The sequence below is a fragment of the Phyllostomus hastatus genome, unplaced genomic scaffold, assembly GCF_019186645.2.
Source record: "Phyllostomus hastatus isolate PE091 unplaced genomic scaffold, TTU_PhHast_1.1 phas_contig_133, whole genome shotgun sequence".
Lineage (NCBI taxonomy): Eukaryota > Metazoa > Chordata > Mammalia > Chiroptera > Phyllostomidae > Phyllostomus > Phyllostomus hastatus.
The window spans coordinates 372489-392691 of record NW_025333577.1 but is presented as its reverse complement, the minus strand read 5'-3'; the positions used below and the strand labels follow the sequence as shown (position 1 = coordinate 392691).

The following is a 20203-nucleotide window of genomic DNA, read 5'->3' as shown; positions in this document are numbered from 1 at the left end:
AGGGATGTGAGGTGCACCACAGGGAACACCGTCAGTAACATTGTGATGAGTGTGGATGGCGCCAGGCCGGAGCTGGACTCAGCAGGGGGAGCACCCGGCAAGTCCTATAAATGGCTGATCGCTGGGGCGCACACCTGAAACTGATGTCATATTGAACGCCAACTCTAACTGAAAAATGAATAAATACAAGTGACTATTGAAAATTAAAAAATGGAAATGCCATTAAAACTGCTTGTCTACAGCACAAGGTTATGGGCAGTTTATATATTCCCCATTCCTCTTGGTCTGTATTTTCCAAACAGATGTTAACAGGGTCTATCAGAAATAGACCCTGGAGCGCTGTTTCCACAGGCAGCCTTGACATGCAGTGCGCCACCCTGGAGGCTGGCCGTTGGCAAAGAAAGTTTTCTAGGTCAACAGAGTAAACTTTCTGGTGCCAGTTTAGAGGCTCCAGGGGCCTCACGCTCCAGGACTCATCGAGGCATCCTTAAGGAGCCTGGCGGGGATGCAGGCCCCGTGGCACTGGGTTCTTGCTCTTTCCTGGCAGGTCATGCAGTGAGTGGGGATGATTGCTCGCCCCACCTGGGGCTGGCGGTAAAAACAGGTAAAGGCCACAGGCACGAGAGGTTTTGGGAATAAATTAATTTGAACCCATTAGAGGGAATGAAAACTTTGAAATTGCAAGAAGGGGAGTCCCAGGGGCAGTACCCAGGAGGGACCCACCTGCCTTCGCTGCGTCCGGTTTTTCTTTTCCCCTGCACCTGATGATGGGGGCTCCTGGCAGGGTCCTGATTCTCTGGGTGATGCGCAAGCCGTCCCCGATGTCAGGTTGCTCATTTCTCCCTCTATTACCACCCCAGGTCCCCGGGCTCAATGCTGACATCCTGCACTCCAGAGGAGACACCCCTCTGTCGCCAAAAATCTTTCCAACTGAAATGTAAGTATCTGCACTGTCTCCAGAGAGGGCAGCTTTCAATATGCAGAGACAGCACCAGTGTCCCTGCATATTTTTCCCTTTATCCTTCTTCACAGTGTGTTGTTGCCCTTTTATACACGTGCATGCATGCACCTGCACATGTACCTGCACATGAACCTACACATGGAACTGCACTCCTGGAGGCATATCTGAACCAGCCTCCAAGCACCTGTTCCAACAAGGCAAGTGAACCACGTGGTCTCTATGGTTAAGTAACCTGCCTTTTTTTTTTTTTTTTAGTGATCAGATTGTTATGGACATTTTTTTTTTCCGTCTGGTAGGTAAAGGGCAGTCCTCAATGAGGATGCACCTTCTTCATATTTCTTATGTCCCAAGGTGTTACCAACTCACCCCTTCAGCAAACACTCCTGAAGCTCAGGACATGTGCTGGGTACAATGCCAGTGGCTGGGAGTCTGGTAGCAAAGAAAACGCAATGAAAGCCATATTTCCATTGGATAGTTGATACAACTTATTATATAGTTTCTAAAGTTCACAGAGAAGAGAAAGTGCACACACAAACTAAAATAAAAAGAAGACAATAATGAAAAAAATGCCTATTGAAATGCAGCAACAGAGAGAGTATGTTATTGGAGCACAGTTACCTGAATAAACAGATCTGCAGAAGTAAACAGAGGGAATAAAAATACACCCAGGTACTCAGGAGAGTTTTGTGTGTGATAAAAGATCACATTTTGCAATTCCCATGTCCATTAACAAATGGAGCAACAATATGAAGTCTACATGAGGGAATAATACTCAACAAGGAGACGAAAGAATTCTTCTCTAAAGAAGTCTAAAAGAATACACCTCCACCAAACCAGCTCTGTAAGAGATTCTAAAGGGACTGCTTTAAGGAAGGGAAGGAAAAGAGGGAGAGAGGGAGAGGAACATATGTACATAAGAGACAATGAATAAGTACCTATCAATAATAACCTTCAATGTAAATGGATTAAATGCTCCAATCAAAAGACATAGAATAGCTGAATGGATAACAAAAAATGACCCACATATATGCTGCCTACAAGAGACCCACCTTAAGATAAAAGACCTGTACAGGCTGAAAGTGAAGGGCTGGAAACAAATCTTCCAAGCAAATGGACAGGGAAAAAAAAGCCAGGGTAGCAATACTCATATCAGACAAAATAAAGTTCCAAAAAAGGTCCATAAAGAGAGATCCAGAAGGTCACTTCATAATACTCAAGGGGAGAATCCACCAAGAAGACATAAATATTGTAAATATATATGCTCCCAACACAGGAACACCCAAATACATAAAGAAAATCTTAGAGGACTTCAAGAAAGATATGGACAGCAACACAATTGTACTGGGGGATTTTAACACCTCACTATCAAAAATGGACAGATCTTCCAAACAAAATATCAACAAAGATATTATGGCATTGAACAATACCCTTGATGAAATGGATTTTACTGATATATACAGAGCCCTCCATCCAAAAGAAGCTAAATATACATTCTTTTCAAATGTACACAGAATATTTTCAAAGACTGACCACATGATAGGACACAAAACAAGACTCAACAATTTCAAGAAAATTGAAATCATACCAAGCATTTTCTCAGACCACAAGGGACTGAAGCTAGAAACCAACCCCAAGGAAAAAAACCCAAAACACTCAAAATCATGGAGATTAAATAACATGCTATTAAACAATGAATGGGTCAAGAATGATATTAGGGAAGAAATCAAAAGGTTTCTGGAAACAAATGAAAATGAACTCACAACAACCCAAAACTTATGGGACACAGCCAAGGCAGTCCTGAGAGGGAAGTTCATAGCAATACAGGCCCACCTAAAAAAGTTAGAAACATTTCAAACAAACAACCTAACCCTATGTCTACAAGAACTCGAGGAACAACAACAAAGATAGCCCAGAGCAAGTAGAAGGAAGGAAATAACCAAGATCAGAGCAGAATTAAATGACATAGAGACTAAAAGCACAATTCTAAGGATAAATGAATCCAAGAGCTGGTTCTTTGAAAAGATAAACAAAATTGACAAGCCTTTAAGTAGACTCATCAAGAAAAAAAGAGAGAAGACCCAAATAAACACAATCAGAAATGAAAGAGAGATTACAACAGATACCACAGAAATACAAAGGATTGTAAGAAATTACTACAAAGAACTGTATGCCAAGAAATTTGAAAACCTAGGTGAAATGGACAAATTTCCAGAAAAATATAATCTTCCAAAACTCAATGAAAAACAACCAGAAAGCCTGAACAGACCAATAACAACAAAAGAAATTGAAGCAGTAATCAAAAAACTCCCAACACACAAAAGCCCTGGGCCAGATGGTTTCACAGGAGAATTCTACAAAGGATTTAAGGAAGAGCTAACCCCTATCCTTCACAGACTATTCCAAAAAATCCAAAAAGATGGGAGTCTCCCAAACTCTTTTTATGAGGCCAACATCATCCTAATTCCAAAACCAAATAAAGACACAACAAAGAAAGAAAACTTCAGGCCAATATCACTGATGAACATTGATGCTAAAATCCTCAACAAAATACTGGCAAACCGCGTCCAACAATACATTAAAAAGATCATACACCATGACCAAGTGGGATTCATTCCAGGGATGCAAGGATGGTACAATATTCACAAATCAGCAAATGTAATTCATCACATAAACAAAAGCAAAGACAAAAATCACACAATCATATCAATAGATGCAGATAAAGCATTTGATAAGGTACAGCACCCATTCATGATAAAAACACTCGGCAAAGTGGGAATAGAGGGAGCACTCCTCACCATAATAAAGGCCATATATGAGAGACCTACAGCCAACATCATACTCAATGGGAAAAAATTAAAATCTTTTCCACTTTCACCACTTCTATTCAATAGAGTACTGGAAGTTTTAGCCACAGCGATCAGACAAGAAAAAGAAATAAAAGGCATCCAAATCAGGGGAAAGGAGGAAACAAAACTGTCACTGTTTGCAGATGACATGATAGTGTACGTAGAAAATCCTATAGACTCCACCAGAAAACTGCTTGACCTAATACATGAATTTGGCAAAACAGCGGGATACAAAGTCAATAGCCAGAAATCAAAGGTATTTCTGTACACCAACAATGAAACAGCAGAAGCAGAGATCAAGGAAAAAATCCCATTTGAAATAGCAAAAAGAAAAATAAAATACCTAGGAATAAACCTAATCAAAGAGGTAAAAGACCTGTATTCAGAAAACTACATAACACTCAGGAAAGAAATCAAGGAAGACACAAACAAATGGAAACATATACCGTGTTCATGGACTGGAAGAGTTAATATCATCAAAATGTCCATACTACCCAAAGCAATTTACACATTCAATGCAATTCCTATTAAAGTACCAATGGCATATTTCACAGACATAGAACAAACACTTCAAAAATTTATATGGAATCATAAACGACCCCCAAATAGCTGCTGCAATTTTGAGAAAGAAGAGTAAAGTAGGAGGGATCACAATACCTGACACTAAACTATACTACAAGGCCACTGTAATCAAAACAGCCTGGTACTGGCATAAAAACAAGCACATAGACCAATGGAACAGAACAGAGAGCCCAGAAATAAACCCAAGTCTCTATGGTCAATTAATATTTGACAAAGGAGGAAGCAACATAAAATGGAGTAAAAATAGCCTCTTCAACAAATGGTGTTGGGAGAACTGGACAGCTACGTGCAAAAAAATGAAACTTGAGCACCAACTTACACCATATACAAAAATAAATTCAAGGTGGATAAAAGACTTAAATATAAAACGTGACACCATTTAAAGTCCTAGAGGAGAACGTGGGTAGGAAAATCTCAGATTTTTCACACAGAATCTTTTTTACTGACTTGTCCCCTAGAGCAAGGAAAGAATAAACAAATGGGACCTCATCAAAATTAAAAGCTTCTGCACCGCTAAAGAAAACAGTATCAAAATTAAAAGAGAACCAACTGTATGGGAAAATATATTTGCCAATGATACCTCAGACAAGGGTTTAATCTCCAAAATATATAAAGAACTTACACGACTGCACTCTAAGAAGACAAGGAATCCAATTAAAAAATGGGCAAAGGACTTGAACAGACACTTCTCCAAGGAGGACATATAGAAAATCCAAAGAACATGAAACGATGTTCAATATCGCTAGTTATCAGAGAGATGCAAATTAAAACCACAATGAGATACCACTTAACACCATTCAGAATGGCCATCATAAACAAAGCAACAAACAACAACTGTTGGAGAGGTTGTGGAGAAAAGGGGTCCCTAGTGCACTGCTGGTGGGACTGCAGACTTGTACAACCACTATGGAAAGCAGTATGGAACTTCCTCAGAAAACTGAAAATGGATCTGCCTTTTGACCCTGCAATTCCACTGCTGGGACTCTATCCTAAGAATACTAAAACACCAATCCAAAAGAACCTTTGCACCCCAATGTTCATAGCAGCACAATTTACAATAGCTAGATTCTGGAAGCAACCAAGATGCCCATCAGTAAATGAATGGATCAAAAAAACTATGGTACATTTACACAGTGGAATTCTATGCAGCAGAAAGAAAGAAGGAGCTCCTACCCTGCGCAACAGCTTGGATGGAGCTGGAAAACATTATGCTAAGCGAAACAAGCCAGGCAGTGAAAGACAAATACCATATGATCTCACCTTTAACAGGAACCTAAACAACAAAACAAAGAAACAAGCAAAATATAACCAAAGACACTGAAATAGAGGACAGGCTGACAGTGACCACAGGGGAGAGAAGAGGGAATTTCAGGGGACATTGGGAAAGATTCACAGGAACAAACTTAAAGGACACATGGACAAAAACTAGGGGGAGGGTGGTAATGGGAGGGAAGTGGAGGGTTGGGGGGGGCTGGATTGGGAGTAAAAGGGAGAAAACTGTATTTGAACAATGATTAAAATAAAATAAAATAATTTGTGATATGAGGAGATTGGGGGTGAATCACAAAGTCAAATTTCTTTGTGAGAGCCAGCACATCTAAAGAGTCCATGCCGATGGTGTGAGTCCCCTTATTTAAAGTAGTAAAAAACGCTAACTAACCTGTAATGATGCAAAGCAGATCAGTGGTCACCTGGGCAGGGGGAGGGGTGTGCCACACAGGCTGCCCTGGAAACTTCTGAGGGCTATGGAGATTGTTATCTTGGTTTGATTATGGTTTCACAGGTCTGCCAGAAGTATATAATTCATAAATGAATAATATGTGTGCTGGACCGTATGTTAATTATCCTAAATAATGTTATAAATAATATATTTTAAAATCACATCTTTGCATCAAAGGGACATAATTCACAGTGTGTAAGACAACCTAAGAATGGGAAACAATATTTGCAAAGGCCGGATAAGGGGTTAATATTCAGGATATGTAAAGAACTCTAACACTCGGTACTTCTGGCCAAGATGCAGGCATAGATGGATGCATTGTAACTCCATGCACAACCAAGATAGGGACAACAACAATTTAGAAATAGAATAACATTCAGAAATGACAGAAAATTGATCTGAATGGAAGTCGGATAACCAAGAAGTTGAATTAGACCCGTGCATCCAGACCAGTAGGAGGGGCGGAGACGAGCATCCAGGTGTGGGTTGGGTCGCAGCGTGGAGAGCAGAGAGCAGTGGGACTGGAGCATAAGATATCCAGGGATGTGTAAGGTGTCCAGGGCGCGCAGGACCACAGCGGGTGGACCCTGAGTGCGCAGCAGCAGCTGGCAGACCCCGGCCCAGGGGTGGCAACCGGCAACTGGCAGACCCAGTAAGGCGGTGATAATAAAGCAAGGCAGGGCATGCAACCCAGGATCACAGCGCTGGGAAATAGGGCCTTGGGACACTGACTGAGGACATCTGTGAGAAATGAGGCATGTAGAGAGACACCCATTCTCATAGGGGAGATGCTTGGAGGGTGCCACAGCATACACAAGCCCACGCACACAGGAATTGGTACCAGAGGGGCCCAGTTTGCTTGGGGGAAGCAGCAGAGGGGACTGAGATACAAGAGAGAATGGAGCAATCACCATTGTTCCCTCTTGACTCCGCCCCCACATAAAACGTCACAACCCAGCAACTGGGATACCCTGCCCTGTTGAATATCTAAGTCTCCACCCCTTACTGTAACAGGTGCGACCTGACCAAAAAAAAAAAAGATGGCTCAAACAGAAGGACAAATCAAAGCCCCAGAACTCATCCTTTTAAGTGACCGAGAGATAGCTAACCTATCAGATGCACAGTTCAAAACACTGGTGATCAGTATGCTCACAGAATGAGTTGATTTTCATCACAAATTAGATGAACATATGAACATATGCAGGCTACAATTAGAGAAATGAAGAAAAATGCACAGGAAACCAATAGTGACGGGAAGGAAACTGGGACTCAGAACAATAGAGTGCACCAGAAGGAAGAAAGAAACAACCAAACAGGAAAGAATGGAGAAATAAGAATTCAAAAAAAATTAGGAGAACCACCAGGACATCTTTAAATGTTCCAACATCCAAATTATAGGGGTATCAGAAGAAGAGGAAGAGCAACAAGTGGAAAACTTATTTGAAGAAATAATAAAGGAGATCTTCCCCATTCTGACAAAGGAAATAGACCTCCAGGAAGTCCAGGAAGCTCAGAAAGTACCAAAGAAGTTGGACCCAAGAAGGAACACACCAAAGCACATCATAATTACATTAGCCAAGGTAAAAATGAAGGAGAGAATCCTAGAAGGAGCAATAGATAAGGAGACAGTCACTTACAATGGAGTTCCCATCAGACTGTCAGCTGATTTCTCAAAAGAGACCTCACAGGCAAGAAGGGACTGGAAAGAAGTATTCAAAGTCATGAAAGGCAAGGACCTACATCCAAAAATGCTCTGTCCAGCAAAGTGTTCATTTAGAATGGAAGGGCAGATAAAGTGCTTCTCAGATAAGGTCAAGGTAAAGGAGTTCATCATCACCAAGCCCTTATTTTATGAAATGTTAAAGGGACTTATCTAAGAAAAGAAGATAAAAAAAAACATGTATAGTAAAATGACAGCAAACTCACACTTATTAAAAACCACACCTAAAACAAAACCAAAAGATATTAAGCAAACAACTAAAACAGGAAGAGAACTACAGAAATGGAGATTACATGGAGGGTTAGCAACAGGGGAGTCGGAGGAGGAGAGAGGGGGAAAGGTACAGAAAATAAGTGGCATAAATGGTAGGTGGAAAATAGACAAGGGGAGAGCAAGAATGGTATGGGAAATGTAGAAGCTAAAGAACTTACGACACATGGACAGAAAGAAAAGGGGGGAATGTGGGTGGGAGGGGTTGTACAGGGTAGAGGGGAGTGAAGGTGGAAATGAGACAAGTGTAACAGCATAATCAATAAAATGTATTATATATATAAAAGAAGAACTCTGACATTCCTGTGACTGTTTTGACACCACCACCACCACCAAGAACAACAACAAAATACTAACAACTCAGTTAAAAAACTGGGCAAAGGCCCTGGCTGGCATAGTTCAGTGCTGGCCTGTGAACCATAGGGTTGTAGGTTTGATTCCCAGTCAGAGCATATGCCTGGGTTACAGTCCAGGTCACCAGTGGGGGTCATGTGAGAGCACCCACATATTGATGCTTCTCTCCTTCTCTTTCTCCCTCCCTTCCCCTCTATAAAAATAAGTGAATAAAATATTTTTAAAAATTGTTTAACATGGTAAAGTTTATCTTATGTGTGCCTTATCACAATTTTACAAACTGGGGGGAGCCATGGACAGTGTCGTTCAGTGGATTAAGTGCTGGCCTGTGAACCAAAAGGTCACCAGTTCCATTCCCAGCGAGGGCATATGCTGTGTTGCAGACCAGGACCCCAGTTGAAGACGTACAAGAGGCAAATGATGGATATTTCTCTGACACATTAATGTTTCTCTTTCTCTCTTTCTCCCTTCCCCTCCATCTAAAAATAAATAAATAAATAAATAAATTCTCTTTTTACAAAAGTCTTCTTTAAAAAAGTTAAGAGGGAAGAATACTCATTTGAATTGACTCTTTTCTTTTTCTGTTATGGTTTTGGGGAGGGAACCATCAGTAATAATTAACTTGGTATAGTTCATGGAAACCTTGAGAACCTATCCCTCAAGGCTATATCCTATATCTATCTGAAATCAGGAGCTCTAAGCTCCTTTTCTTCTTTGGCATTCCACCAATTTTCTTAAAGAATAGGCAATGACCGAGGTAATTTTTAAAAAAATTTTATCTTGAGTGTCCTTCTATTTTCTCTTTCTGAGCCTTTAAAAAATTCTGAATTCAGCAAAAGTTATATAACAGCTTGGCAATTGATAGTGGAATTTGTTACAATTAAAAATATATATACTTGAAACTAATACAATACTGGGTGCTAACTGTAAGTGATAAATTAAAAGATAATTTTTTTAAATATTTTATTTTTTACAGAGAGGGGAAGGGAGGAAGAAAGAGAGGGAGACAAACATGAATGTGTGGTTGCCCCTCGCTTGCCCCCTACTGGGGACTTGGCCCACAACTCAGGCATGTGCCCTGACTGGTAATCAAAGCGGCGATCCTTTGGTTCCCAGGCGGGCACTCAATCCACTGCACCACACTAGCCAGGGCTAAAAAATAAAGTTATTTTTTTTAACAAATTTGACTTTTGTGCTGTATTTGACATTCTTGTGACTGTTTTGTAACCACCTACCTGTACTTAATCCCTTCAGCTTTAGCATAGTGGTTTTTATCATAAAAGCCCAAATTTATTATTCATATGTCAAAAAGACATAAAAGTACACTTTAATAAATATACTGTAAGTAGAGGGGAGGAGAATATAAGGGGGCTAAATGGTAATGGGGAAAATATAATAAAAATGCACATATATATGTTCGACAAATAAGAAATAGAAGAATTACTAAAGCTATAGACATCCTTTGTGAAACTATGCATATAGGTGATAATAGAAAATTCATATTACACTCATCACTTTCTGTGATCCGTTCATTGAAGCTATTTCAAGTTATAAAGAGCAATTGTTTTTAAAACCTGGGAGCAAAACCATCAAGAACCTATTAAAGGGCCTTTGCTGCCATCTAGTGGACATTTGTCAAAGTAACTATACAAACGAGCTCTGGAATCACCAGTTGTTACAACAGAACGATTCAAGATGTTCGAAATAATCAAATCTTTTTGCTGCAGGGAGCATCAGCTTAGTCATCGCCACCTTGTTCTGCGAAAAATCTGAATCCGCAAAGATACGCCGCACCCCTGGCTTTTCCAATTCTTGGTCACTCCTCAGACCTTGAACCTTGCCCTGTCAGAAATGCTTTTCTTTAATGTCAACAACTCAAGATAATTGTCCACGCTGCTAACCTCGTGACATTTAACATTTTCAACCTCACCCATCCCAAACGTAACAACGCCCTCCCTCGACCACTTCATTTCTTGCCGACTCATGAACAACTAAAACCTCTGGGTATTAACAGAAATTTTTTAGAAATTCTTAGAAAATATTTTTTTAAAACCACTTACATTTTTATAAAAAGCTCTGTACTCTGAAAGCACACTTCTAAGATGTCTTCTTTTATTTTCTCTGTATTTTATCATTACTCCATTGTGAACATGTACACTTCAATAAATTTTTTAATTTTTCATTATAACAATCTGAGGTAATTTACCCATAAAAAGGAGGTGTTGATACTTATAAACCTGGGGCAAAAAAACCAAGGAGGGTGTGAGGCAGAGAAGGAGGCAGGAGAGAAGCCAGTAACAAAGGGAAGGTCAGGCTCGTTTATGGCTGAGGTCAAGTTCATCAGTGCTGTAAGAGTTTCAGTGAGAGCTGCTGGCTGGAGAAATGACCCTGGGCTTTGTGGAGACCAAAACCACCCTGGAGGATCTGAAAAGAGTGCCATTGGAGGCAATGGGATGGGAAGAAATACAAGCAATGACAGCCACCCTGTCCCCTTAGGATGTTTAAATCCACTTACCTGCTCAGCTGCCAGGCCGATTTTTAATACACAAGACCTCCTTGAGCTTTTGTTGCAACTCTTCTGATGTTACAATGATTTCAAAATAAAATTAAAATGAAGGAAAACTCCCACCAGGTGACTCCAGGCCTAAGAACCACGGAGGAAGGGCTGTGGTTCAGGGATCCACCTGTATGACGACCACCTGGAGGGCTGGTTCAACCAGCACGTGGGACCCAAGCCCACAGTTTCTGCTTTGGCAGGTTTTAATTTCCAACAAGGAACTTACTATTTTTTTTAATCTTTTTAAAAAGATTTTATTTATTTATTTTTGGAGAGAAAAGGGAGGGAGAAAGAGAGAGTGAGAGAGAGAGAAACATCAATGTGAGGTTGCTGGGGGCTGTGGCCTGCAACCCAGGCATGTGCCGTGACTGGGAATAGAACCTGCGACACTTTGGTTCCCAGCCCACACTCAATCCACTGAGCTACGCCACCCAGGGTCCAAGAAATAACTTAAACTGTGTGGATTCAGCAGGTTGGGGGCCACAGCTACAGGTGGGAGTGATTGGATTGTTTGCCACATGTGGCCCTACTCAGCCTCCTTCTAAACCCTCAGTCTGTAACAGGGTGCAGTCAAGAGGGGGGACTCCAAATAGGGATTGGGAATGGAGTCCAGAATTCTAGGTGCCCAGGAAATATTAGGCTGTCATCACACCCCTCCACCCACATGTAGGTTGGTCGAAGGAACAAATGGAGCAGAGCCATTGAGAGCAGTTTTGCATAGCAACAGCTTAGCAGCTAACCTTTGGTATGGTCATTTAACATATCTGTAACTTTTAACTGTTTACATAGACATATTAAATAGCTGTGGCCATGCTCTGAGCCAGGGGAATGGAAGCAGCTTCCCCACCAAGACGTACCTGAGGGGAAGGTCCCCCAAGTTACAGCACCTGCATGGGAGCTTGGAGAGGATTGGCTCCATGACATGGGGCCACGCCTGCCCAGATCCACGATGGCAGCCCAGTAAAGCTGGAAGGATATAGGAGTGCTGGCAAGTGTAGGCAATTGTGGGAGGAGTCAGAAATGGGACTGCAGAGGAAGACTGGCGCGGGGATGTAAACCCAGACATGGTGGCCATTGGGGAGGGAGAGAACCACTGGGTCTTTAGCAGAGTGGGGACTCCCGCAGCCTGGCGAGAGAGAATCACCATGCGGCTTTAGCAGAGAACCTCCACTCGGCTTGGGCAGAGTGGCAACCCCCCTCCTTGCAGCCAGTGGAGAGAGAACCTGGTGGCTTTGCCAGAGTGGGGACCCCCACAGCTTTAGTAGGGGGAACGACCACCCGCCTTTAGCAGAGATTCCTGAGACACAGCTGATGGTGCCAGGAACCAAGGGAGGCCTACCAGCTGAGACGAATTACTGGGAAGCATCGAGGGCTCCCTGAGCCACAGACTTCTATTTCTTTTCCTGAGATATGGTACCCCAGACTGCGCAAAGGGGGAAGGAAGGACTGTGTGTGTTTGTTGGTGTTTTAAAGGACTTTGGGATTTTGATGAAGACATTAGGTCACTACTTTAAATATGCACAGCATGAAATAAACATTTCCTTTCCTTGTCATGAATCTCTAGGATTGAGAGATGTCTTTCCTTTGGCAGCAGATATAACGAACCTGGGGGCTTCCTTTTGGTAATAGTATGTCGCCCTTAGGCCCCCCCTTGTTCTGTAAGAGTTTTTGGTGACTTCTCGGGGACAATAATTGTTCATGGTAGACCGACTCCCTCAGGTCTGAGAGAGTGAGACTACAAAATTTTCCCAGTCTCGAGAAATTCTCTGCACTCCTCCTGAGGGTGTCAGCCTCCTAATCACACCTGGAAACGTGAAAAGGAAACGAAAGGGGAAGGAACAAAAAAGTGAAATGGTTTGGTTGAAAACTGGTTTCTGAACATTGTTTTGGAACAATGGAGTTGTGGGTAATGGTTTGGTTAGTATGCTGCTCCCAGGTTGCTCCTGTCTGCTCACTCGCAGTTTTTGTGAGCCCAGGTGGGGAACATGCCTTTGTTGCTCGGGACCCAGGAAGGGTCATTTGGGGCTGATGAGTGCTTCAGCCTGAGGCAAAGGAGGCATGTCTCCGCCAAGAGACCGGGCCTGAAGGACCATGTCTCTGTGAGGCACCGATGGACACATTTGTGCAAGAAATCCCTATCCCTATATATTGTTCTGGAACTCTGTGTTTTGGATTTTGCTCTGTATCTGCTCTGAAAAGGAAACTGAGGATTCCAGGGAAGGTTGAAATGTCACACTCCGTAGGAAAGTAAATGGGAAGTATAAGATATGTACATGAAGAAGGTGTATGAAAGAAAGATTAGAGGGTTTGTGAATGTTGCAGAAGGTCTATGGAAGTGAAAGTTTTGAGAAGCCTGGTGGATATCAGAAGGAAAAGGATTTTCCTTCATACTTTGTGTTTTTCTCCCTACATGATCCCTCCAGAATTTGGCATTCTGAAGGAGTGAGTGATGACGTAAGTTTTCTTTGCATAAATCCAGTAAGACCAGTTGTTAATATTGGTTTTGTTAACCAAGACTTTGATTGGATTGTCACACCTGAAGGAGGCATGTGTGGGTTCTGGTCTTCACCAGAAAGCCCCAAGGAACTGGGGTTGACTTGCGAAGCTAGTGTAAGCCTACGAGAAAAGCCTGGTACTTTGGTTGGCTGTGCGGTTCGTGGCAGTCTTTCCAGGGAAGGGATGAAGATTGATTTCCTGAAAGATGGACTCAAAGGAACCTGTAGGCACAATGGAAGGCTCAAGGATTTGAGTGAAACAACTGGTACAGGCAAAGCCAGATGGCGGATGTGTGGCTGTGTTTCTTTGTCCTGAGGGGTGGAATGAGAAGTCAATCTAAAGGTTCCCTGTGTGAGTTCCAGCAAAGCAGACTTAAAGATCATAAGTAATCCAGGCTGCTCGTGGTGTGTTTATGCAAACAAACAGTCAAACTTAGAAGCAGGACTCAAAGTAGTCCCTTTAATAACAGTGAGGGTGGTCTTAAGGAGAAAAATTGCAGTTTAAGGAAAACCACAATGCTCAGTACTGGACATCAGAATGGCACAGCTAACTGTCTTGAAAGTTTGTTTTCATTTGAAAGTTGAAACTGGGTTTGTAATATCACCAAAGATGTACAATTTATAGGTAAGGAGGACCTGTCCAATTGCCATTGCTAAATGTCATTGCAGAAAAGGTCTTGCAACTGAATGTCTTCCCAAAACAGTCTCCCAGGCACAGAGAATCTTTTGGGGACTGTTGTGTGAATTACCCTGTGTGTTCTTCTGTTTTCCTAGGGTGTACGCCTATGACTTCATTACCTGAGTGATTGGTTGCAAAATAGGCCTCACTTAAGGAGCCCGTGTTCATCATCAACCCCTGAGACTCAGCGGTTTGGCTGAACCTAAGTGGTTGGTTTCTGAAGGGTTCGGGTGATCTGTGGGATTCACTTTATAACTGATTTTCTATTTTCTGTCTTGATTTCTTGGACAGAAAGGGGCCAGACATCTGAAAGGAGGGAACTTCTAATATATTCCCCTCAACCCGAGTGAAGTATATAGTGGGCCACAAGAATTTTGGAAAGGTGTAGCATGCCTTGTACACCTTCCTGCAAATAAGCCATTCTTTACTTAAGTCCCTACCTTTGTCATTTAGTGGTTCTGATTTCATTGTGCCTTCCAATTCTTTCCAAATCTGTCACTTCCAGAATATGACCAGGATGCCTATGGTCCAGTAATGCCAGCCTTTGGACACCAAGCCTGGGACTTCCTGGTGACAACCAGCTGACTGGGATTCTGTAAGCTCCTTCCCCTTACAGGAAGGACTCCCTCTGTGCTGCACCTCCCTCCCTTTCAGGGCACCCCTGATCCAAGGGTAGGTAAGACGACATCCATGTCCAGCAGGAAGTAGTTACAAGAAGATGAGACCTTCGTCCATTGTCCTTTATAAGATTATAAGGTGGGTGTATATCTGAAAGGAAGAAGTGTAACAGGGTGAAGCCAAGAGGGGGGCCCCAAAAAGGGATTTGAGAGAGAGACGTGTTTCCTCTGACAGCAGACATAACGAACCTGGGGGATTCCTTGTGGTAATAGTATATCACCCTTAGGCCCCATGTTCTGTAACAAGTCTGCACATCAAAGTGGAGTCCAGGTATGGGGTCAGCCCCTTCCACCATGAAAGAAAGAATAACAACAAGAAGACAAAATAAGAGATTATGGTTGAATTGTGGAATATTTATTGAAACAATGAACAAGACTTGCATTTCACTAGAAGAATAACAGTATCATAAACAACCAGAAAACTTCCTGTGTGGAAGGAAACTGTAGGTTATAATGAGGCAGAAAACAGAAACCAGTAAGGAGGGTCTGTCCTTATGCAGGGATCTTCATTCCAACGTGTAGAAGCCCTACTATGTTCTAGAAACCTCGTGTGGGTGTAGCCTGACATCCATCCTTTTTCCAACACAGGTGACACAATGAATTTCCTTCTCGGGCAGAAGGCAGTTGAAATCCTCACGGAGTCACGTTCAAATGTGTTTTTCTGTGGCGTTTCAAAGCCCCCACCTGACGGAAGTCCTGGCCACACTCGGGGCAGCGGTGGGGCCTGAGGCCCGTGTGGGTGCGCAAGTGGACATTGAAGTTCCCCTTGTGGCCAAAACGCTTCTGACAGACCTTGCATGAGTATGGCTTCTCCCCCGTGTGGACCTTCTGGTGGCCTCGCAGCGTGGATTCATGGGCGAAGGACTTCCCACAGATCTGACAGCTGTAGGGCTTCTCACCCGTGTGGACTCGCTGGTGAACTCGCAGATCTGAAGGTTGTGTGAACTTCTTTGGACAAAGCTGGCACTGGAAGGGCCTCTCTCCAGTGTGCGACCTCTGGTGAATCGTTAACTGTGATTCATAAATAAATGTTTTCTTGCAATCTGCACATTGAGACAGTGTGCGTCCTCTGGCTCCTTTTCTGACAGTAGTTCCCATGGGGCTCTGTGCCTGACCTGAATGGGAATAGAGCTCCCTGGAGAGTTCTTCATCCAGACACACGGCTCCTTCTTCTGGAACATCCTGGGACATGGAGGGGTTGAGGCATTCTCTTCTGAGGGGACCTCTTGTAGCCTGAGAATCTTTTCTTTTCCGACACTGAGGCAACACGTCTGTCTCCACATCATGAGTAGAATTTGCGTTTTCAGTGCCAGTCCCTTCTGGCAGGTTGTCCTCGCTCTCCGTCCACAAAGAAACTTCTAGAAGAAAGGAATCACCACGTATCATTTAACCAAGAGCATGTTCAACACTAGCAAGCACATTTGAACCAGTGCTGATGCTGGTTGAGAACTTTCCTTCCCGGCTGGGTGACTAAATCCACTGAAGCCCCCATGTCCACACTCACCAGGACACCCCAGAAGCTGAGTCTCTGGAGGTGCAAGCACTGCCATCTCCTCCTGATCTTCCATCGAGTCCTCCTCCAGGATCCGCATGGGTCTCACTCTCTCCAGGTCGCCTTCCTCTGGGATGGTCTCTGGCAGGAGAGCTGTCTGTCCCTGACAACCAACAGGTATTATGGATGTGTGCACATTCAGGCATAGAAAGTTCCATCTCCTCTTCCCCTGAACTACCCAGCTCCCAGCTCCCTGAGACTCCAGCCACCCTAATGGTGCAGTTCTGGGGCTCTTCCCAGACTTTCTTGGGGGCTACTCTATCGCCCCCGGTAACCATCACTCGATCCCCAGTTGTTCATCTCTACCCACCACCTATTTCAGTCAAGTCTATACTTCCAGGGGTTTTTTTTCCTTTCTCTTTTGTAATATGGATGTGCGACAGAAACAGCCATCAATTGCCACTCACTTGCCCCAACCAGGGACCCGGCCAGCAACCAAGGCATATGCCCTACCAGAAATTGGAACTATCAGCCTGCAGGACAATGACCACCCCATGGACCTACACCAGTCAGGGCTGTATCTGACAGTTTTTACTCTTAGGTCACTAAGTGTGCCTCTTCAGGACATCCCACATGCCCCCTGCTCCCAACTGTGGGAGCACAGCTATTCTAGACCCAGATTTCCTGAGACATCCCTGTTGACATTTTGCCTGGATTATTCTGTTGCATGTTTCCAACAATGGATATTGGCCCTCTGGACAGCGATGGCATCCCCCACCCAGGTGGACAACTCAAAGTGTCTCCCGCCATTGGCTAAGGTCGCCTTGGAGGCAAAAGGACTCCAGGGGAGATCCACTCCTTTAATGTTAAGAAATGGGCAATATTCCAAAAACGGGTCCTTTGGCCAATTATCATTTCATAAAATGCCTTTTGAAGAAAATTAGCTTTGAGTACACTGGCCTGTCTGTGGAGGAGGGGCAAAGGTTGGTGAGTCTTTATTGTCCACATAAGTTCAGAAATGTCTACGATTTGAATGCATTCTTGGGATGCATTTAACAGGTCCAGTTCTATCCTGGGCCGAATGCCCCCATTACTCCGCCCATTGCTTCCTTCCTCTTGTACCTTCTCCCACGTGTCCCCAGAGGTCAGGGCATCACACACTCACCTGCTCCCTTGACACGTCCTTGATTTCTGGCTGATTCTCTGGCTCCTGGCTGACCTCCTGGCTGTTTTCACCATGTACCTCCACCTCACACATGAAGGACCAGGACTTCATGGACAAGCCCATCACAGGTTCCTCTTCACCCACTTCCACTCCAGCCATCTGGACATCTGAATTTGGCACAAGAAACTTCTGTCCTTCGATGGTGACTATGGCCTGTGGGGAGAATATCAAACTAGTTATGAACCATAGATATTATGTTCTTTGTATGCATCTGACCCAACACTCACACTTTGTGTAGGCACAGACTAGTGTTTCTGAACCTGGGCACAGTGAACATTCAAGGATGCATGGTTCTGTCTTGGGCAGTACACAATGTGAGTGGCACTGCTGGCCTCCAGCATCCTCTCTGCTCCCCACTGTGACAGCCCAAAATGTACCTAGATATCCCCAAGGGTCCCCACTGGAGAACCAAAGACACAGAAACAATCCCACCTGCCTTTCAGGTCCAGCCCCCATGCCTGCCCTCCCTTACCCATGCCAACCCTGAGGTTCCTACTCACCCATGTCTTAGGTTTCTCCTGACTTTTCAGGATGTCCTCCAAGTCTTTGCAACTCTGCACGTTATGATCCTTGACCAAGACCTGGAGTTCCAGGGGCATGGAGATCATGAACTGCTCCAACACCAGCTTGTCCAGAATCTGTTCCATGGTGTGCAGGTCCGGCCTTAGCCACAGACGACAGAGCTCCGAGAGTTTCCGCAGATCCTGGACCGGGTCTGAGTCCTCTGAGCTGGTGAAGGCTCTGAAGGCTACGTGCCACATCTCTGAGTCCCGTCCCTGCCTGCCAGGAAGGCTTCCCTGGGGCAGTGCAGACGGTGGCCGCTGTGGTCCCCGGCCTTCCTGGGGATTACCAGGAGCACACTGGAATGTATGATATGCAGCCATAGTCACTAGAAAATGTTTCAATGTCACTCGAGCAAGCTGTTCCTGAAGCCAGCAACTAATGGAGACCCAAGGAAGCAGTTGACTCTGTAATAAATCTAGAAGCTGGGCAGGGGGAAAAGAAGAATAAAGTGAGTTTAACTTATTACTCTACCCTATCCTCCCCTCAAAAACCCTCCTCACAATAGGAGACACTCCTCACTGGTTCCATACTTAATACCCTGGAAGTTAACCTGTACTATTATTCTCTGATGTCCATGTTTGATTATAGACACTTGTTATCGCTCATGAATGGCCCCCTAGATTCTGACTCCTAAATGTACACAGGTGGGGGGGGGGCTTAGTATTCTCATCTGTGATTTGGGACAATATTGTTTGTCCTGTACTGTAAATCAAATATAGTCATGAAGTGTGATGTTTCTAAACTCTGTTTTAATAATGACATCACCTTTTCATCAAGACATGATACAATAGGGGTGTGAAACTCATCTTCACTGGGGGCCATATCAGCCTCCCAGTTGCCTTCAAAGGGCCAAGTGGGATTTCAACTCCTTAAGAGTTAAGGAGTAGTTACATTTATACAGTCCTAAATCTATTTCAGCCTTTGAAGGCAACTGGGAGGCTGATGTGGCCCCCAGTGAAAATGAGTTTGACACCCCTGAACAGAGAATAGATTGGTAGTTTTTAATCCCTGTATCAGCCATGATTCTGTAGGAAGATACAGAAACATATTTACAACTAGGGAATTGCATGTGGTGTAGTAACAAGGGAAAGATTTATTTTTAAATCCTCATCAGAGGATGCTTATTGACTGGAGAGGGAGAGAGAGCAAGGGAGAGAGAGAAACACCAGTGTCACAGAGAAACTTCGATTACCTTCTCTTTGCACTCTCACTGGGAATCGAACCAGCAATTGTCTGGTGCACCGGATGATGCTCCAACCAACTGAGAGCCACCTGGCCAGGGTAAACATGAAAAATATTAACCCAAGGTTGTCCTCTAAGATTTCCTTCTTTGTTCCAGGGAAGGGAGAACACACACACATGCACAAAACAATCCTACAAGAGTTAGGCTGCTACAGATACTTTGGTATTGTGGTAAAATGCATAAGGAAAAAATTCACCCTTTCGATTATTTTTTACAGGGTACGGTTTCATGCCACTAAATGCACTCCCAGTGTTGTGTGAACCTCATTTTCATTGCCCTAAAAGGTAATCTTGCACCTCGGAATGGTCCTCTGGTTCCTGCTCATCCACTCCCAACCCCCTACAGCACAATCTCCTGTTGGGATTATGGGATTAATGGATTAACAGAACCATTAAATGTGAATGGATTAACATTTAAAAATACATATTTTATGTATTTATTTTTTGACACTGGGGAAGGGAGGGAGAGAGAGGCAGAGATATATCAATGTGTGGTTGCCTCTCATGTGGGCCGCACTAGGAACCTGGCCCGCAATCTAGGCATGTGCCTGGACCAGGAATCAACTAGTAACCCTTTGGTTCATAGCCCACGTTCAATCCACTGAGCTACACCAGCCAGGGCTGAACCACCTATACTGAACCTCGTTCCAGAAAACAGATTAAAACCCAATTACCTTTGGAAGTTCCAGGAATCAAGATGTCTAAAAAGCAGTTATGCATGGGTCTCGAATATACCTCCTGAAATAAAAAAGCCATTTTCTATTTTCTCCCAAGATGTATTTGATTCCAAGTTCAACAGCCAGGGAAAAACAACCTTCC

General features: G+C 43.6%; 1 protein-coding gene across 1 annotated transcript; it reads right to left on the bottom strand.

Annotated features, from left to right (window-relative positions):
- Positions 1-15494: 15494 nt before the first annotated feature.
- On the bottom strand, positions 15495-18462 carry LOC123825900 (putative zinc finger and SCAN domain-containing protein 5D). Its single transcript, XM_045849554.1, has 4 exons — positions 18079-18462; positions 17519-17731; positions 16366-16516; positions 15495-15904 (listed from the first exon to the last, which is right to left on the bottom strand). The coding sequence occupies exons 1-4, from the start codon at positions 18460-18462 to the stop codon at positions 15495-15497; spliced, it is 1158 nt and encodes a 385-aa protein (XP_045705510.1).
- Positions 18463-20203: the final 1741 nt, after the last annotated feature.

Coding starts and splice junctions, on each gene's coding strand:
- LOC123825900 (XM_045849554.1), bottom strand. CDS start 18,462: ATGGCTGCATATCATACATTCCAGTGTGCTCCTGGTAATCCCCAGGAA. Junction 16,517..17,518: donor AGGACGTGTCAAGGGAGCAG/GTGAGTGTGTGA, acceptor GTTGGTTGTCAG/GGACAGACAGCTCTCCTGCC. Junction 15,905..16,365: donor TCAGCTTCTGGGGTGTCCTG/GTGAGTGTGGAC, acceptor CTCAATGTGCAG/ATTGCAAGAAAACATTTATT.